Source organism: Anarhichas minor, unplaced genomic scaffold (genome assembly GCF_050575085.1).
Source record: "Anarhichas minor isolate MPS153535 unplaced genomic scaffold, ASM5057508v1 ptg000003l, whole genome shotgun sequence".
In the NCBI taxonomy this organism is placed as follows: Eukaryota; Metazoa; Chordata; class Actinopteri; order Perciformes; family Anarhichadidae; genus Anarhichas; species Anarhichas minor.
In genome coordinates, this window is record NW_027466449.1 from 14,505,998 (window position 1) to 14,523,519 (window position 17,522).

The 17,522-nt window shown below is 40.6% G+C and overlaps 1 protein-coding gene across 1 annotated transcript in view; it reads right to left on the minus strand.

Annotated features, from left to right (window-relative positions):
- The window catches only part of LOC142957667 (metabotropic glutamate receptor 4-like), a 110,144-nt gene that overhangs the window by 15,708 nt on the left and 76,914 nt on the right, over window positions 1-17,522 (minus strand). The window contains exons 3-6 of the mRNA XM_076099621.1: window positions 16,201-16,336; window positions 13,318-13,472; window positions 12,796-12,936; window positions 831-1,031 (exon numbers count right to left, since the gene is read on the minus strand). Coding sequence (XP_075955736.1) covers window positions 831-1,031; window positions 12,796-12,936; window positions 13,318-13,472; window positions 16,201-16,336 — 633 coding nt within the window. The remainder of the gene's footprint in view (window positions 1-830; window positions 1,032-12,795; window positions 12,937-13,317; window positions 13,473-16,200; window positions 16,337-17,522) is intronic.

Genomic DNA, 17,522 nt, shown 5'->3' on the forward strand with positions numbered 1-17,522 from the left:
AAACGAAGGGCTAGTGATAAGAGCAGGATTGAGAGGACGTTTCAGAATTGCCTCAAACCGAGTCTGGCATTTCTGTAACAGCAATTTCTAGTTGCATATCGGCCAACAAATTCACTGCTAGGATGCATCTGCTATTGACTGATATCCTGGCCTGGCTGATATAGGGGTCTAGCTCTAGGAGTGGATGCCTATTTGTCTTACAATATGTAAAGTAAATATCCAGGAAGTTGTTTTTTAAAGGAAGCGAGACAAACTCGATGAGGGATTGCAGTAATTTACAGAAGCTAGTGGAACAGAGGCTAGACAGGCGTTAATGTCAAAAATCCTCTCCAGTTGATGCTAGTGTGTGTGACCTTAGTGTTCTTAAGTGTGTTTAACGATTTGAGATGACAGCCCACTGAATTGGTCAGGATTCAAGTCTACATAGGACCGCCACTGGAAAACTCCTGATGCCTGTTTCAGATGGTGCTCTCGTTTATGTACAATTTTAACTCGGCATTCAGCGCACTTCGAGCAGAAGATCTCTTGTGTGGGCAATTCAACGCTGACAAGATAAGGCGGGAAATCTCAGTAAGCACAGTTCCTGCACATCATCCGCTGTGATAAAGACCCGCTGTTCTGCTGCTGACTGTCAACCCTCCTACGGATCTCTGCCTCTTCTACGTGCTCGCAGTAATTTGCATTCAGTAGCCTGATAATTAGAAGCCACTGTTTATGAGCATGTTGGTGAATCCAAAAAACAAACGGGGACATACACGTTACGCAATACATACAAGGTAGAATATAGCTTTGCACATGAGCCTACCTTCGGTGGAATCAGGAGTACACACCTGTGAAGTTGACATGGCGGATGTACTTGAGCAGCAGTGTGCCGTTGATGCTCTCCATCTTGGGGCAGAGGCCGACTTTTCCAGGGCAGAGATCTTTGTGCATGTTATGCAGAGCGTGAGCCATGGCGTAAACCGCGTCGATCACAAACTGAACCTTCCCCTCCTGTTCGTAGGACGAGTCTTTCCCGATCCGCTCATGGTCTAAAAGGGAACGGCGACACAGAAATTCCTCTTGAAAATTTGTCCATACATGAGACTCACTTGAATTCATAAATACTGCAAAAAGTTTTATCACAGATTAACTTTAACGTACATACATTATGTTCCCATGCTGTGATGTACCGACTGAGTCAAGACTAGAATATCTCATATGACTGACATAATATTCAGAACAAAAACGCTTCTCCATCATCAGTCAAAAATGTAAAACTGAACATTGATGTGTAAAATCCACCAAATGACAGCCTTTCAAGAGGCTTGATTATTCAATTGTGAACCCATCATTTTTTCACTAGATTTAATTTCTTTCGAGATTGGAGTTGAATTGCTTGTTGATTATATGCTATTTCTTTTTTGAAATCAATCACAGAATCTCCACATGGTCTCATGTATAGCGGGGGCTGTGTGCCCCGCACGCACTGAATGCACCACGTTAACATCGCTTTCATTAATTATAAAAGGGAAATGTAACGTTTTACTGCGAATCCCCACTGGGAGCGAGACGTGAGCAGCGCGTAGACGTCTCTGCCCGACTGAGTGGACAGCAGCTCGCTGACCTGCCTTCACCGGGCTGACTGACGGCAAACATTGACTGAACCAAAATAGTTTTCTTGTCGGCTCCATGGTATTGATTACTGATTTTATTTCCCCTCCCAACGTAGCGCGTGAGTGTAATCTGCCTGGAAGACTGGAAGCCTTTATCGATCAATATAGATACGGTTAATACGTTCAAAATATCACACAGCAGGATCTTTGTGTGCTTCACTAAACTCACAAAAAAATGCAGGCGCACATATATAAAAACATTTTTTTTATAATATAATCAGCCAGTGCCGATTGACACATTTGATATAATGAAAGTGTTTTGATTCAGTGGGAATTGGTAAAGCTGAACAAGAAATAATTCAACAACAACCGTAATGATGGCAGAGAACTTGGACGCACAGAGAGACTCCGTGTCCTGACAGCAAGTGTTACGTCATGTACAATGTACAATCAGAAAACAGGTTTTATGTTGTGACAGGAATACATAGAAAGAAGTTCAGCACAAAACACCGATGCTTTTTTTGAAAACTAATATTCAAATGTAATTTTTGGCCAATTTTGACAGCCCTAATGTGCAACCTCACTCATATAGGTCTGTCCATCGTCAACAAGAGCCACTCTAGATTATTCAACAAGACTATTTTGGTGGACGCTCTCATGTCTTGTTTATATGATCTCTTTGTGTTTGCCCCTTCAAAGGCGAGGCCACCTCACATCCATTACTCAAGAGAGCAGAGTGTGATGGAGTAGAGACGGAGGAAGACACAGCAAGACGGGCCGAATCATTCTTCGGCATTAACGTAATTAGTTATGACAGGTGTATATTAATCATAGCTGCGGTTGCTCTAATGCTTTGAAAATGTGTTAACCGCCAAGCAAGTTTTCAATTAGCAGCGTCATGCTTTTGATAGCCAGTGCCCTGCCAGATGGGTTGAGTGGCAGCAGGACACCGTGACTGCTTCAAGAAACGGCAAGAACTGACAGAAACCAACCGGCAAGATCGGAAAAGTTTCAACCTTTTTAAAAAGTAGCTTGAGTAGAAATACAGCCCTCTCGGACACGCACCTCTTTAGGTTTATCTGATGGCAATTGTACATGTCAGTCACATGTCTAAAAAAAAGCACTGTGCTTGTTCAGACTTATAACCACAGTAATAATCTGTCCAATTTTAATTCCAACTGCATATATGAATGAATCAATATACAGCAAAGCACAAAAAGGTCATAGGATTAAAACGAAAGGTCCCATCTTCACTTTCTAATAACTTCATATTAAAATGTATTTATTATCAGTATCAAAATGAATCGGTAGATTCACTTTGCAGCCCGTGAGAGAAAAGACAACAGTCTTCTTCTTTAACATGATGATATTTTTAACTCTCAGCTGTTCTCTCACTCTCACTTGCAACTGGTAACAAATATGTCACGAGCACTGTGGCTCTTTCAGGAAATGTGCTGCCATGTCTGAATGAAGCCGTAAGGAACAATAACACAAAAAGAAACGTCTGAATCTCTGAATGAAAAAAGTTTTCACTTTTACAGAAAGATAACATTCGTTATCTGAAAAAGGCTTTTTACAGAAATCAGAGTCAACAGAGAGAACGACTGAGGTGTAAATGCCGGTTATGACCTGATTTTAACGCTCCTTGCGTCAACTCATATATTTAACTTTTTTTTTTCATGAATTGATTCTTAAAGGACTTTAAGCAAAGGGGGAGTTCTTTTTTTGTACGATTAATTCATTTGTACGTCAAACTGTTTTGTCATGAGAACTTTGACAGATATTACATCGCAAATAATGGACCAATCACGCTTTGCGTGCCTGACATATTCAAAATATGCACTCATACTGTACAACAACACGGATTCTCTGTGGTCTGAACCAAGACGGCCAACTTTATTACTCCTTTCAACATTGACAAAGACCAGATCCACTCCTTCTGTTCTGCATTATCTCGGGCTACACAACGATTTACCTCAGACAGACCTGTGTGAATACATTCAAATCATTTATTGAAAAAGTGCTGCAACTTTTGCTTATTGGCATCGTTGCCAGAATGAATAGTTTTGATGCAAAGTATTAGCAGTCAAGTATTCTCGTCTCATGTATTTGTCCCGCCCCTGCTGTGTAAAGTCCTCAAAGCTCAACATTTAAAAAAAAGAAAGATAATTATGAGAACAGGTACAGAAGTTTTACGCATTGTTATTTCCCTGAATGTGACGGAAAAGTAGTTTGAGAGACACTTAGCAAAGTTTTAAAAGCAGTTGTCTGACAAAGCATTGCCAACAAATCCCCTTTGGAAATACGACATATATTGTAGTCAGAAACAGGGACGACGACAAGTGATCGTTGAAGTGACAGACAACATTTGACACTTTTTTACTCTTTGTGAAAATGTCTTAAGAACTTATTGTTGTCAATCCAAAACCACTGACACCCTGTTGTACGGGTTCATGTGTCTCAGTGCAGGAGATGCTCTATGTCAGTCACTTTTCCTGTGCTTTGAAGGTTGAAGCTTTTTAAGGACGATTAAATGCCCCTGATTTTGAACTCTACTCAGCTTGAGGGAAAACAAACTTTTGGAAGTAATGGAACAATTTGTATTACAGCAACTAATTACAGCAAAATTCCCTCTCGCGCAAGAGGGAATTTTGCTCGCGGAGTGATTTAAAAGCGCTCGTCAAAGTAAAATACGTGCGCGGCTGTTTGATTTGGCTCTTGGATTTTGACAGTGATTTGCCTTCATAAACTGCAATCAACATCCTGTTGCTCGCGTGTGTGCTCGCACTCTGTACGCACGATTGAGACATTACATTACAATCATATATCATATTTAGAATAACTTTAATATCTGTAAGGGTCCTATATTTTATTTGGATCACAGGCTCCATGAAACTAACAAGCTTGCCGTTTGCAAGTTATTTGATTAGCTAACGTTACAAAGCACCCAACACCAGATCCATGCTGCATAGCTAAGTTACAGCTAGCTGGCTAACCTTAGCTCCGTAACATTAGCTGAAAATGGCATGCTAATCAATTGGCCAGCCACGTCTTTGGATTTACCTGGCAAAGCAATTCCAATTCCTTTACATAGAAATCAGTCCTACAGGCGGTTACAGGCCACCGAGATTCTGTGAAGGTCTCAGTGTTTGAATGACATTACAGTCCGTTCACACATTGGCAATACAAAGATTCAAAATACATATAAACTGTCATACTTTTCATATAGTAGCTTTAAGGTTAGCTCAACAAATGCTTGGCCCTTCCACTCTCATTCACAGGTTTGTGGCAAGACGAGCCCAACACAAGACGCTGTCCATGCTGCATCATGATCAGATAAAAAGCGACAGACAGCATTTGATAAAGTGAAATCAGGTTTTGTTTGCACGCCTTGTAAGATGTCTGTGGCAGCCATTTCTTATCTCAACAGACACTTCATTCAAAACAAGTGCCAGCTTTCAACAGATGAATAGTTTTTGTTTGTCTTGTTGTTATTATCTATATGCTCCCCCAGTATTTGCTCGCTAAGAAGAGGCAATTTAACATCAGTGACAAGACTCTGAATGTTTAAGCAGCTTGAATATCCCCAGTTACTCTGTAAATGTGTGCTACAGGCAAAGTGAAGCATGGATAGACAGTCTGTCTCCTTCTGGGGCTGTCACAGCCTCTCTCATTTTAATGTGTTGCTCTCTGTCTCTTTGAATCACCCTTTCTCTCTCGTTTACACAAATATATAGACATTTGGCCCATTAATGGCAAGATGCCTCGGAGGTTCAGATAACAGCCAAAAGATTCTGTATACAGTTTGCATGTTTATGTTTCCTTCAGTATTCCTTCACTGTCCAAAGACATGCAGATCAGTAGGAACAGTGGTTCCCAACCTTTTTTTTTTTGGGCTTTTGGCCCATTAAAATGTAGCAATATGGCAGCAATATGTGCTCGTGATCCCTAGTTTATGACCTCATAAAGTGTTGGACGTGAAGGATTTTTATGGGCGTGAACAGGTGAAAGTATCCACTAATTCAACGAAAAAAAGCAAATAACACAACTACTAAAAGTCACGCATATTTTTGTGCGACAGAAATGTTTTTTTCCCTTTCTGATCCTTTTAATCATAGTGTGACCCCATAGATCTCCGTTTGAGAGCCACGAAATTAGACTGAAGATTGTAATCCGTATGTAAAGTCCGTATATGGGTGTTTTACCAAAGCCTTTTTCCCCCACCTGCTGTATTATAAAGTACAGTATTTCAGTGGAGATCAGGGGTGGAATAGAGTGAGGAAAAGGAGGAATAAACGAGAAAAATTCAAGGCCATTTGTGACAATTTCTGCTTTAGGCCCTTTTCACAGACATTTTGACTTGTAAAAAGCCCAGATGATACGAATATCACAAACGATGGCTCCGTTCTGTTCGAGTGTTCGGAGTGACGGTGAGACAGCATGCACAGTAAGATAAAAATGAAATTCACAGCGAGAGGAGCCACTGGGAAGCTCCATGCGTAAATTGAATGGCAGCAGGGATTTTTTTTTTTATTTTTACTCCCGACACAACCTGCCAGGAGAGAAAAGAAAACTTTTTCTATCAGCTGTACATCTGAGACTGAGATCTGTTTTTCTTACTGACTGACTGAGTGAAATGTTAGAGGCGACTGACTCTCGTAAAGAGAAGGAAGTTCTCCATTGACACTGGTAACATAGACCCTCTTTCTCTCTCTGTATGTGCTTATGCATGCATTATGTGTGAGAGAGATGAATATTGGCACAAAGGGAGTGATTGTTGATGCATTATTGTTTGCAAGCTGCTCATTGTATTTAAGCGTTGACGATGTCCTTGCAGGTTGGACGGGGCAATAGTTGAGTCGTGATGGTGCATGGTGGGTAGGGGCTTTGAAAAAGCCTTGAAAAAGTCGTCGCCCTTAGGCTCATTGTACTCTCATGTGGCCTTGGCCTTCATAGTTGCATTTTATTGCATAGGTACAGCTGTGACAGTGATGATGAACCTACGGTAGAGAACTGACTGTAACGTTAGCTCGAGGCTTGTCATCTGTGTTATTGCCACGCTTTTGTCGAGTCTTAGTCTCTGTGTCCTTCGCATGATCGCAGCGAGGTCACAGCCAATAATTAAGAAAACGTTCTGGGTGAAAGTACTGTACCACGGAGCGGCTTCTAATTAAATGCATGCATATTTTAACTGACGTCATCACGGAAGGCCGAACAATGAAAAAAACCCATATCAGACAGAAATGTTCTTAAAGACAGATTATTTTTATACACCTTTTAAATATGTCTGGTGGGGATCTTTTAAGGAGTTTGGTTACACACACCATTCCACCACCTCACTGGTCCACAAGACCACGCTTTGCTAGTTTGCCGGGCCCCGCATCCAATAAGGTTGAGCCCCTGTAGTCTATGTCATTTAAACGATGTTGTAGGTCGAGCAGTCATTTTTAGGCTTTTTCATGCTGACGGACTTGCCTTCTGCTTAACACAGAGTTCAAAGTGGTGCTTTTGTGTGATTGGTGGTGGAGAAACTCAGTTTTACAAAGCTGTTAGTTAAATTAAATGAAATCAACTGATCGCCAAAATTGTATTGAGTGTTAGCCGACTAAGAATGTCTTTGGTCGAGGACAGCCCTGAGTCTTTTATCTATGTTTCTGAAAGGTGTCTAATTTGTTTGCACTGTCTGTGTTGTAATCTGACTGCAAATCTTTTTGATCTCACCGTTGTCGTGCTTTAATAAATCTTTAATATTGTAGGGCCTTTGATATTTAGTTTTAGCAGATATCATCCTTCCTCAAAACCTGAAGAACTACCAGAACACATCCACATTCAGACGCACGCTGCGTGTTCAGACTCTAGTCCTCTGAATGGCGGCTCCATTGTCTGATGGATGGAAACAGAATGGTAACTGGATGTGGAGATGTGCTGCGCCAAGGTTAGTCAGCAGTGCAAAACAAGCATTGACGTAAATGAGAATCAAACCTTGCAACTGTATGTGTTTTGTGAGGGCTCCAGGAGTTTTCATCAAGGCATACCTTGAGATTCTGAAAGAACGCAATGATCCAGAAAGCTCCAGGTCACAATGTATGCCCTTGCTCAATATTTTCCTTTAAATGAAGGCAAATTGTTTCTTTGTTGCGACCTTTTCGTTCGAGGTAGCAGGAAACTAAAATGTAAATTATTTTGCAATCTTTGTGATGCTTAGAATTTTAGTCAATAGTGTCCACTATTAAATATATTGCTATATTTTTTAATTAAGTTAGGTTTGGAAAGCTATTCTAATAAATGAAAAAATCCGCTGAAAACCAGTTTTTTATGTTTCCACCTTTTTCAAATTTTAGGATTTGCTACCTTTGCTTGTGTTACATTTGAGTGTTTTGACCAGTTGTCTGGACAAAAGAAGCCATTTGAAGCCCTCACCTGGTGTGAAAGGCTGCAAGAGCTTAAAACAGTACAAATATGAGTGGGATAGCACTTTTTAGCAACAAATAACATTACCTTGACGACGACAAAACATGTAATGTACAATGCAGGTTTTAATTCGATGTTTTTTACCGCCTGATTTGAACGTCTTCTAGGCTCTTGTCCTTTCAAACGAGAGCTAATTGGTATGTAATATAGCCCATGATTTCATGACTTTTTTATGTATAATCTTAAATCCTTGTAGTGTTTCTATGTCAATTTCATATGCAAGGCTGAATACCCATGTGCCCTCCTCTTTATTTGCCTTTTCCCCCAATGATAACTCCGTGTTTAACGTCACAAAGCTGAGTGGTGGGCATTTCCTTCAGGCACTCGACAGCTCTAAACCCCCAAACAGACTCTGCAGGAATGTGCCTCCAAGTCTGTGAGTCCTTAAGTGTGGACATTGGGAATCGGGCCAAACTTGGGTTGACGGCCATTACAAGCCCCTCCCATTTTCTTGTTCTAAATAAGGGCATCATCTCCCAAGGGACAGAAATAGATACAGTGCTATGCCATCATAGCCTCCAAAGACACGGCCCGTCACATGAAGCGGACTCATTGTTGCAGCTGCAAGCTATGGATAGCGAATGAGGAATCATCCAAACTAAGACATTGAGTGTAAAAAAAGGATATCTTTTCCCCAGTAATATCATACAGAGTGAGGATTCTAAACCACTGCAGGTCAATCATAATATCCGCAGTGAAGAGAACATCTCTTTGTTGTTGTCTGGCATCTCTTTTACTTGAACCTTGAATATTTGTGTTGCATCTTACGAGAATCACATAGGGTGAGAGAACATTGCTTGGCTGCACTTGTTGTCCTTGATGTTTTCAGTGAGCAATGGACATCAGACAATTGAGCAGGGGTACAGGTCTGGTAGCCTGGATGACTCATGTCTGCAGGGATGCAGAGCAACAGAGTGACTCGAGCCAGTTTTGCTCCGTTCAAATTTTGAACCTCACTGCGTGTGCCGGAATGACGTGAACATGAGGCAGTGCACCTGCAGAGGCTTTCGTCGTTGCCAACACCCCAGTCAGAAAACTCTAATGATGGGAAATGCTGCATGAAATGGCTGCATGGAGGAAATGCTGCATGAAATGCGACATTAAATGGCTGGACTGTTGGCAAATTGATTTACTCTCTCTGTCTTTCCAGCATGTTTCATGTTTTACAATCCAAAAAGTAAATCACTCAACAATTTCCTCTCAGTATCACTTTCAACCAGGTAGATTTGAGTTTTTCTGCTCACCCCAAAGTATTTATGCTTGATGTATCAGCCCTGCTCATTTCTGACAAATGCAACTGTGATGGAGAATCTCATGCCATGATCCAGTGCAACATTTTTCTATTGTTACCACTTTGTCTCTCTCGTCACTAGTTCTCTGTCGTATCAGCCAGTTCTCGTTCGTGTCGCATCGTATTTTACGGTTCAGCAGCGTGAAATAGTGTGATGTACAGCGAGTGCTCTGAGCAGATCAGATCAGAAAACTTCAGAATTATTGGATTCTACACGGCAAACAGTTCACATTTGAACCAGTGAGAAAGTCAAACTTCTGTTTGTATTTTCTATGAACCTCACACGTTTAATTAACCAGGAGTTTCTGGGTTTCCGCTCATTCGTCTGTAGAAACCGACTGAAGCTGATAGAAAGGTTTTAAAAGAATGGAGGGCAAACTGGCTGTGCAATTCAACAAGTTTGTAAGCGAAGCAGCCGAATGGGGTTCAAAATGGCAGTCCACGAACCAATTTGTGACGTCTGAGTCCACTTCTTATACACAGTCTATAGTGCAGGCTACAGTGTTAATATTGTATTACCTTCATAGGTGCAACGTAGCCCCCGGCTACACAAGGTAAAACAAAAGCTGTCTGTATGTTGTCAAACTATTTTGCTTAGTTTGACGAGTATCTTAACATTTGGCAAATTCTTATACACCTCTGCTGACTGGGACAAAGCAGCCCCTCCTCCCTCTACCAGCGTACCTGCAGGCAGTGATTCTCATCAGCAGAGGAGCAGGAGGTCTTCATTCTTTATAAACTTCACTTTTATTGACATTTTAGATTTGTTTCATATATTATTTGAGTTTATATAGTGTCTTTGCTATGCTGCTGAGTGGTGTTGATTCAACTTAATGATCACTTTGGAGGAAGTAGTTTTTGGGCTGGTTGAATTTTATTGATATACTAACAGTTGTTTCTCTGTGTAATTCATTATAGCGGGTGCATTTTGTCACATGCGGGAAATTAAAGTAAGGAGGTTTTGGCCTTTTCAGGTACTCAAGATGGTATTTTTACAATACCAACACAGATAAATGATCTGTGAGTTACATTGTATGTCTGAAGCCACAAAGTAAATATTGGCCTCTAGGGCAGCAGATTTACAAGTACACTGAAAAAAAAAGAAGAGAAGCAATAGGACCTGAATTCTACATCTGCTGTGTTGTTTTCCTCGCTATTTAAGTCAGATACACTTGAATGTGTCAGCCCTGGGAAATAACCTGTTACTACCATGCTGTTATGCTTCATAAATCAGTTGCCAGTGGCTTGCACTGTGCACTTAAAAGCTTCATGACCACACAAATATAATAATTACCTGCCCATCTGATCGTGTTAGTACTTTAATTTATTTATTTTTAATTTATTTTTATTTTTAATTTAATTATTTTTGATTACAGCTTTACACAGATTTTTCAAAAGAGGAATTTACTCGTATTTACTTATTAAAAAACTCGATGTATAATGTGTGATCTATACAATTCAGTATTAGAGTAGGTAAAAAAAAAAAGCATGAGTGGGGACAGGAAATGATGGTGCTTACAAATGGAACAAGTGGAGGCTAGTGATAGTACTTGCGAAAAGCTCTTGAGTGAAATGATTGTACCTCTTGTACAAAAAAGACTGCCCTGGAGGCTACTGAGAGGAAGAAAGAGGGCCTGCAGCAATTAGGGCCAAGAGCAGCCACCATGACAACTGATAAATAAAGAAATTATTCAAGATTACGTATTCTCCTGAAACCTGCAAAAGTAAATTGTTGGAAGCATATCTCTCACGCTGTTGTTTTGAGAGGCGGCAATTAAATCTCGAGTTAATTGTCTAGCTTTGCCCATTCATGTGGTGTTCCAATTTAGTTTGTGTGCTGTGGTGTTTGGTGACATTTTGAGGATGCAGTGTCCAATATTAGTCGGATAAGAAAGACACATCTGATAGTTCTAATCAAAACAACAAAATAAAACGGTCTTTTCAGGAGAAAATGTCTACAACACGACACAATATATTAAATAGTCAAGATTATGGTTCAACAGTAGGCTATGGAACGTGATGTTTGACATATATTTTAAACTGAAAGTCACTAAATGAAACAGGTGGATGGGGGAAGTTATTGGTTGGCGAGATAAAAAGTATTTATTTTTTGTTTTTTTCAGATTTGTAGTTTTGGAAGTTTCTAGCTAAGATGACTTTCCCCCTTATTAGTATTGTAAGATTTATTATCTTGCCCTTATTTACACATCGTTTTCTCTTTTTGACCTTTGGATAGTTGGAGGCTCCATAAAGAAATGTGCTGCAGTGTTTTATGTCGCAATTATTTGTTTACAATCCTTTCCTCTTCTTTATATATTATATGATACCTGATGAAAGTCCAAAAAGTCAGAAGCGTCATTGATTAATCTTCCAGCAGTAGAGACAGTGTGTGGGAGTTTTTTATCATTTGTATTCAAATGTCGACCCTCTCTTGGAGATTGATGGCAACCTCTCCTTAACACTATCACACTGGTTAATGCTGTTCTGCACCAAAGAAATTCTTTGTGGACGAACACTCATACGATTTTGTCGTCCAGTTGATTTTATTGACAGATATGTAAAACTGAGTTTCTCTGCAAAGAATCACATAAAAGCACCACCTTAAAGCTGGTGTTTACCAGAGGTGTGCATATAAGCGTCTTCGAAATGAGTAATTCAGCATGAAAAAGCATTTACAAATGACTTGTTAACAGAAGAAATTGGCTAAAACGAAATTTTTCCACCTTAAATTTGTTTAGACTAATGTGTATAACTGAATAATATTCTTCATGCTTCAGCACACATTTTATATGGACCTTTCTCTTAACATGAGCACTATCATCCACCAGGGCTGGGTCAGTGAAGGACAGCCGCAACCCTACAAGCCGATCGGCTTCTCTCAGAGCAGAGAACAGCGTATAGGTCTTTGTGTTGTACGCCACTCCAACATAAACTTGAGGAATGTATCGCCTGGAAACATTACAGGTGACCAGCTTTAAATCCGTCAGCCTGGACTACTTGAGATGCAGCCTTGCACTGCACACTGGGATGAGACAGGCCTGGGGAGCCGACTGATTTTAACAACCTGAAAGCTTGTTTCTAATGGGCTGATTGAATTTACTATTGATTATGTTTTCAGCGCATGCGGTGGCAGAGTTCTGTGATTGCTGTTGTCGCCCACTGCAAATTGAAGTAGCCAACAGACGACTAATGTGAACATTAATTTCTCTCGGAAGAAATTAGAGATTCTCATTCACTTATCTCCACCCATTACATTTAACCTAAATTAGAGGAGCGCCATTGTTTTCTCCCTGGGGACAAATACATTTACTAATGCACACCAAGTACGCACACACGCACGCATAATGTATTCACAGAAGACCCAATCAATATACTTGGTCATTGATTGAGTGCTCTCCATTGACCGGGCGCCTCCTCTGCTATTAGGTGGAGACTCACTTGTGCATTTTTTGATGCCGGATCCTTTCTTCACAGCGTGCCGACTGAGCTTGCACTGGAAGTTATTCTCCCAGAATTCTGCAAACCAAATGTTCCTTCTGTTGTTCTCCAGCGTCCGGCTGATGAAGTAGCGATCGAAACCTGAAAGAATTGAGATGCCGTTAGATTTTAATCGATTACCTTTTGACATTTCAATATGCTGAGCAAAATGTAAACTCTTTTGGTCCCCGGTCTTATTGGATAACTTTGGTGATGATTCTGAGTATTTACAGCGTCTTGACAGCGATGATGTCCAATGTGGCTTTAAAGCGGTAGCAAACACTAGCCAGTAAAATACATTAATGGTCATCTGAAGCTCTCTCATTAAAAATCATTTATGTTCAATGTTGAGGGGAGGTATAATGAGCGGAGGCAAACATAGACTACAATGAGCAGGAAAGGAAAAAAAACAACAATAATAAACCACAATGAACCAATAAGAGCCTTCTGCAAGGCAAAGTGAAGAGGGCGTGTTCTGAATACCTTTTATGGATTGTCGTTTGGGTAGAATGGTGACAGCACCTTCTGCCATTTCTTCCTGGTTCAGTATTGGGGAGATTTTGGAGCCCCAGCTGTCTGAACCCACCCAGATGAAATGTCCGGTCTGATTGGCCTTCTTTGCTGCTTGGAGGAGCCGCCTGTGGGACAGAGGAGGAGAGCGGTTTGATTGTACCATATAATGTTGTGTTGCCATTTATTTAATGTATTTACTGTACACGCACATTCAATTATATATAGCCTATAAAAAAAGGCTCCTATTTTAAATGCACCCTAAAGAGGAAGTGTGGCGGCCGTACGGGTGATTCCATAACTAGAATATTCTATTCTGAATCCGGACAAAGTTGCACCGAGGCACTTCAATAGAATTGAAAAGCCACCGCGCCGTCCAATCCCCGTGTAGAGTAGTTCTTCTCGGCTGTGGCAGAATGACACCCTTGTCATATTTGTCCAGGCATGTTGCCAGTGGAGATTAGTTTGGGGAGCTGTAAAAAGAGCTCTGCTGTAGCAGCGGAGGTACATCAAGAAAGCTCGAGCACAGCAACATCAAATTTAAACACAGCCACCTGGCATGTGATGTGAAGCATTACCGACCCTCATATCTCCCCAAAGATGCTGGAACAAAAGATAAATATTAAGCTTCATATTGCATTGTATACAACATCAGCTTTGTTCTTTTACATGGCAAATGCTGTCTTAACTTCTCTCATAAGACTTTGTAGTTGCATAAAGAAGGAGGGCACCCCACATGTTTTTTTTGTGTGGGCGAGCAATGAGTCATCCGACTAACTTTATGTCTCTTTACATTAGCTTTATGACCCCAGGGACGCATGTTTGATTGATAATGATTTTTCTCTGAGTCTCGTCTCCAGTAATTTAGTGAAATGAGCATGTCTCAAGATGCAATTATGGGCTCAATGTCGGAAAAATAGAAATAGATTTTCTCACCGTCGGGAGATTGCATAACGGAGACATGACTAGACAGGCCGACGAGTTTAACACAATGTAAATAAATGTGCTGTGTCGAGGTCGCGGATGAACGCGTACTGTACATCTCCATTAAACTCCGACAGCCGGTTCACCTCCCAACTCATTAAGTTCTTAACTGTGAGTACAATTTGTGTTATAACAAGACATGATTGCCAAAAAACTTACAATGAAAGTAAAAACTTCAGGTGATAAGTGAAATATGCAATAAGTGTAAAATAATCAGGTGGAGGAATACAATGTTTACATAATTGAAGCGCACAGTACAAGATGATAAATGTAGTTTAATGTTGTGAAAGCATGTTATTTTCCCACAGAGCAACACAACAAAGGACGAACCTACCTGGCTAGATTATGAAAAGCAAACCAACAGAAAAGGATTCCTCCCACTCATTATAAAGCTAAAACTAGGCAGTGTATTTATTTTTACCTTTCAAATTATAGCGCTCCATCAAAACAGCTCGAGTCTCTTATTCCTTCTATAGACAATCTGGGGCTGGTTTTGGGCTCCTGCCCGCTCACTCTGACCGGGTTCAAGGATAGAGCAGGAATGCAGCGCTGAAATCCTCCTGGCTTTCTGTAATTACTTTTTATCCAGACTATTACCCGTTATCAGGACCGGATTAAGTCAATGAGCGCTGGGACTTCTGCCCAGGTCATCATCAAAAGACCGCCCCAAATCACTGCCCACTTCCACCAGGAATACACTGGCCTACTAACTGGTTGCTGGGAAACATTTCCCCCCGCAAAGCCACAACAGTGCTGTGTGTGTTGATTCAGCCTACGACTAATTACCTCGTTCTTAATGCAGACTATCCGTCCTAATAATGGATAGTGAATTTTAAATGATACATTCGCGTCCCCGCAAGGAGAGCTGGGTGACTGGTGATTGTACTTTGGTACATGTTAGAAACACCCATTTTTATTTGCTCCTATACATATTTTTTTATTTATTAGCAGCTATCAAATAACAACAAAGACTAAAGTAAATTTTTATGTTTAGTAGGGCGAGTTTAGTCTCACTCTATTAAGTCCTGCATTTTTTCCAGGATAGTTGAAATGCGCGCTTGCGCTTTAGCTAAAGTTTTTCTTTACCTGCCACCATTTTTTCCCAATCGATGCTGCGCTGGTGCAACTCTCAACGGAGATAAGAAGTCGGTGAGAAGGCTCACTCCTTAGCTGCTTCCATCATCAGCTCAGAAAAACACTATGTTCAGTTTGATTTCACCACTCGCCCCAATCCTTTTACTTCAGGAAAAGTAAAAAGTAAAAGTCCTGCACTCAAAATGTTGCTTAATATTTCCCTCCAAAAGTATTTAAAACATGTAAATCCACAAGTAAAGAGCAAATAAATCAAAACCGTACTGAAGCAAAGTACTTTGACTAATGATTTCCACCACTGGGCTTTGTTACTTGCAGGCCTCTTCCATTGTATTGCATTAGATGATTAGTCTCAGTGTTACTAAGCTACTTCACTCGGCTGTAGCTGCGACAACATCTACAGTGACGAACCTTAAAAAAATGCGAATACGCCCAAACATAATCATATTTGCCATTTATAACTCATAAATATTTGCATGCGGGTAGCAGACTGTTTTTCAAAAGCAAAAGGCAGTTGAATATATTAATGCACACAGGAGACGCGTGACATTTTAATGTCAGCACATGAGGCAGCTTCAGGTTAAGACATTACTAAACAACATTTAGACATTAGCTGATTTAGAAAACTCTTACAGCTTTACTTCAACTTATCATAACAGTGTGTTTTCATTTAAGGAAAAACTGGCAGGTAAATGTTGTAAAGAGAAGAATCAATAGGTGGTTAAAAGTCGGGTAAAGAGTTCTATTAACTGAGAGCAATTAGGATTCCACTGCACTCACCTGATGTCGTCCTCATTGGCAAAGATAATGACCACTCTGGCGTTGGGGTTCTCACTCAGCCTGCGAATGATCTTGTCAAACTCTCCGGTTTTTGGTTCACGTGGTATCTTCACAGACTGGGAAATGCACAGACCTCCTAGTTGGAAGACAAAAGAAGAAACGTTTCCAAATTAGACATTTTAAAGAAAAAACAAAGTGCCTTTTCATCTGCAAAACATCCGAGCATCTCATTAGCAGACATTTTAACGTCAAATGCACATCAATGCCGCTGTTTCAGGGGATCTCTTTCAGACTCTTGTTCACCAGACATATTTGTTTTTCATATAGTTTTTCTTCCATCTTTTAACCCACACAAATCTTTTTCAATCCTCTCGACTTTTTTTGTAATATGTGGAAAGGTGCCATATTTCACAGTATGAGGGATACAAGGTATTAAAAAAATATCTTTCCCTGGACCACAACGGGCAACTTTGAGGCACGGAGACCCATCAATTCAGTTTATGGTGCTGCCAGTGAGACAGGGGGAATTTGGTAGACATTTGGAAGTCTATAAATTGTGTAATTGAAAACTTCTTCCATTTGTTCAGAGTCATTTTTCTCATAACAAAGGTTGTTTTATTTTGTTCGAGGTAAAAATAAAAATACTGTTTACTAAATCTCCTCTTCTTTATTGCCTGAAGATTGGGCCATTTCTGAAAGAGACAGAAAATAAACATGAACTACATTACTTTAGTTTCAGTAAAATCACATGCTGGTAAGCCCACAGCATTGTCCAGTGACATTGATTAGTTGAGTTTAGCTTGTTAGGCTCTTGGCGAGCACAATGCCGACAGTAATTCCCCACGGATCGGTCTACACAGAGCCCTCTGCCTCTTACAAACGCTCTGGTATTGAACGCAGGTCTGAAGGCAGCAGTGGACGTCCTCTGGTTACCAACAAAACCTTTTTAATTCCCAACGCAACATGTCAAGGATAACAGTTCTGTGGCTCTTGCCAAAATGCCACAGAGAGTATGTGCATGCTAATGAATTTCCCTTTCGTGACCCAGCACAAAGCTAACTCAATGGCCAGTCAATGCAGGACCGATACCCTGCAGTTCAGTTCACGGCAGCCAGACTCACACCGTGAAACAAGGCCCGGCCACAGCTCAGATAGTATTAGGTTGGGAAACTGGAAATATGAGTAAAGAGTAGGGGATGCCATTAAATTAACGATGATGTCGTGCTGCTTTGCTCGCGGCTACAATAAGTCACTCTGGGTTAAGCGAGGGGCTTCAGTCAGTGGCCTGCAACAGCGTTCTGATTGTACACTGGGGATTAATT